Source organism: Penaeus japonicus, unplaced genomic scaffold (genome assembly GCF_977035675.1).
Source record: "Penaeus japonicus unplaced genomic scaffold, GWHDUDI00000001_assembly GWHDUDI00000032, whole genome shotgun sequence".
NCBI classification, from domain to species: Eukaryota; Metazoa; Arthropoda; class Malacostraca; order Decapoda; family Penaeidae; genus Penaeus; species Penaeus japonicus.
Window position 1 is genome coordinate 8,040,181 of NW_028234434.1, and position 2,500 is coordinate 8,042,680.

General features: G+C 33.8%; 1 protein-coding gene across 1 annotated transcript in view; it reads right to left on the reverse strand.

Moving 5' to 3' along the window:
* Window positions 1–2,500, reverse strand: part of LOC122254400 (uncharacterized) — an 8,264-nt gene that overhangs the window by 350 nt on the left and 5,414 nt on the right. Inside the window, exons 6-8 of the mRNA XM_043018070.2 lie at window positions 2,373–2,500; window positions 1,782–2,001; window positions 1,435–1,534 (exon numbers count right to left, since the gene is read on the reverse strand). The exon at window positions 2,373–2,500 is cut by the window's right edge and continues 762 nt beyond it. Coding sequence (XP_042874004.2) covers window positions 1,435–1,534; window positions 1,782–2,001; window positions 2,373–2,500 — 448 coding nt within the window. The remainder of the gene's footprint in view (window positions 1–1,434; window positions 1,535–1,781; window positions 2,002–2,372) is intronic.

Consider the following 2,500-nt stretch of genomic DNA (forward strand, 5'->3'; position numbering starts at 1 on the left):
ATCTACTTAACTTAGTGTTTGTAGTTCATTCTAAACTTCTAAACTTGTTACTTATTCTGTTTCACTTAATGTTCTTATTTATGTGTTTACTTATTCGAATTATTTAATATTTTAATTTATATGCCAGTTTGACTATAACTGCATTTATCTACTTATTTGCCTTCTATGTTTCCTTATTTTCTTAATTTTATATATACTAGACAGAAGATTCAAAAGATTGCACTGGATATGTGAAGAGTTGAGGGAGTTGACTCGTCCTATCTATTTACTTTATCTCGTTTTTGTAGAAAGTTGTGGTCTTTACCTATCCTTCTTCTGTGTTTATGTTTTCATTCACTGGGCAGTGAAAGAGAAATGTCTTCATTTTTTTCCCTGGAGTCAATGATAATATCTGATGTCATTCGTTTTTTCATTTTCTCTTTTGATTTATTTATTTCATTTATCTAGCTGCTCCTACTCTCCTTAATCACTTATTACTTATTCATCTATTCATCTATTCATTGGAAATATACTCTGGAGGTTCGGCTAATGTGACGGTGTAGGAATAACAGTAATTATGCTGGCTGAAAAATGTTTGTCTATGAATAAAAGATCTCATTCAGGCAAGCCAGAACTGATCACTAGATAAATTGACACTGTATGTTAGGATATCATATATATATATATATATATATATATATATATATATATATATATATATATATATATATATATATATATATTTATATATATATATATATATATATTATATATATATATATATATATATATATATTATATATATATATATATATATATATATATATATATGCGTGTGTGTGTGTGTGTGTGTGTGTGTGTTTTTCTAAATTAAAGATCTCCATTTGACTTTTGTAGAAAGAACATACTAAATGGCTCGCGGGGCATTTTTGTGTACATGCGCTAAATTTTACAAATTTGAAGATAGTACATGAAAGAAGTGTTAAGTGTAGAAAATCTGTCCTCGTGTGATAGCCCCAGTTTAACCGAGCGCGGTCCTCTGGAGGTTCGAAAGTTTGACCATCGCACGAGCAAGTGAGGGCGTGACCAATTGAGCGTACATGTGTATATATATGTGTGTGTACACACACACACACACACACACACACACACACATATATATATATATATATATATATATATATATATATATATATTATATATATATATATATATATATATATATATATATATATATATATATATATATGTGTGTGTGTATATATACTATATATATTTGTGTGTGTGTGTGTGTGTGTTAATTTATATATATTTATGTGTACATATATATATATATATATATATATATGTATGTATATATATATTATATATACACATATCTATCTATCTTTATCACTGTCTCGGAATGCCCGAGTTCAGGATGCATAAATGTAAATGCACGCGGATAAATCTCACCGGGCTTCGTCTGCAGCACCAGAAGGTAGACAGTGACGAGCTGTTTGGCGGCGTTCGGTCTGGTGACGTTATTCCCTGAAGACATTCTCGCCGACAACACCTGATGAAGGCAGGCTGTTGTAATGCTAGTATCCCTTACTATTTGATAATAAGTGTGGATGTAACATTTTATGTCTGACTTAGTAGTGTCTTTCATTTTAGTTTACACAATATTGGAGGACCATATTATACCGAAAAACCAAAGGTGACATAAGTTACAGAGAACAACGGAAAATAAAAATGCTTTTGTAGAACTTTCGCATGTCATCTCAGCATATCCATGAGGTAAATAACTCTGGTTGTGTTACCTTATCGAACTGGAGTTCGACACAGTCGGGGAAATTGGTAAGACCTTCGTTGAGATAGTCGACGGTGAACTTGGCAGCCGCTTCGACAAGGGGATCGTCCACGCTAACGTCGTCGTAGCTCTCACAGGCGCAGAGATGCAGCGGAATACTTACGTCTGCGCAGGTTCGAGTTTCGGGAACTTCTCGGAAGAGGCTCTGGCCGTGGTTGGCTTCGACGGGCCTGGCGGAGAGAACATCTTGTCTTCTATTCTGATCCAGGTTCGGTTTTCTTTAGCTGGTCTCATAAAGCAATAAAAATAAATTGGTAATCTACTTACGTTTTAAGTTAGAGAGCAGAACGAATTGTGTAAATTCAAACATTTTTATATGCCAGTGAAAGCAAAAATACATCTATGTTGAGGAAATACAAATGGTAACAAGCTGAATAGAATAATCAATTCAAACAAACGGAATGGAAAAGATAAAATGTGATTTTTCCCACTACTACAGCCAAGTCTTGTTAAATTTATAGCATCTTAATCTTTGTTATCTGCTCACTTTTATCTTTCTGGCACAATTTAAAACCCAGTATTTGTATGGATCTCCAAGTACCTTATTTTGTTGAGGATGTAGTCCCGAGAGGCGAGATCATGCAGCGTCTGATGGAAGTCGAAGTTGGAAACCAGCCTTCGAGTATTGGTGACGAGGTTCTTCCAGGGTCTCGGGTACAGGGTCTTGAA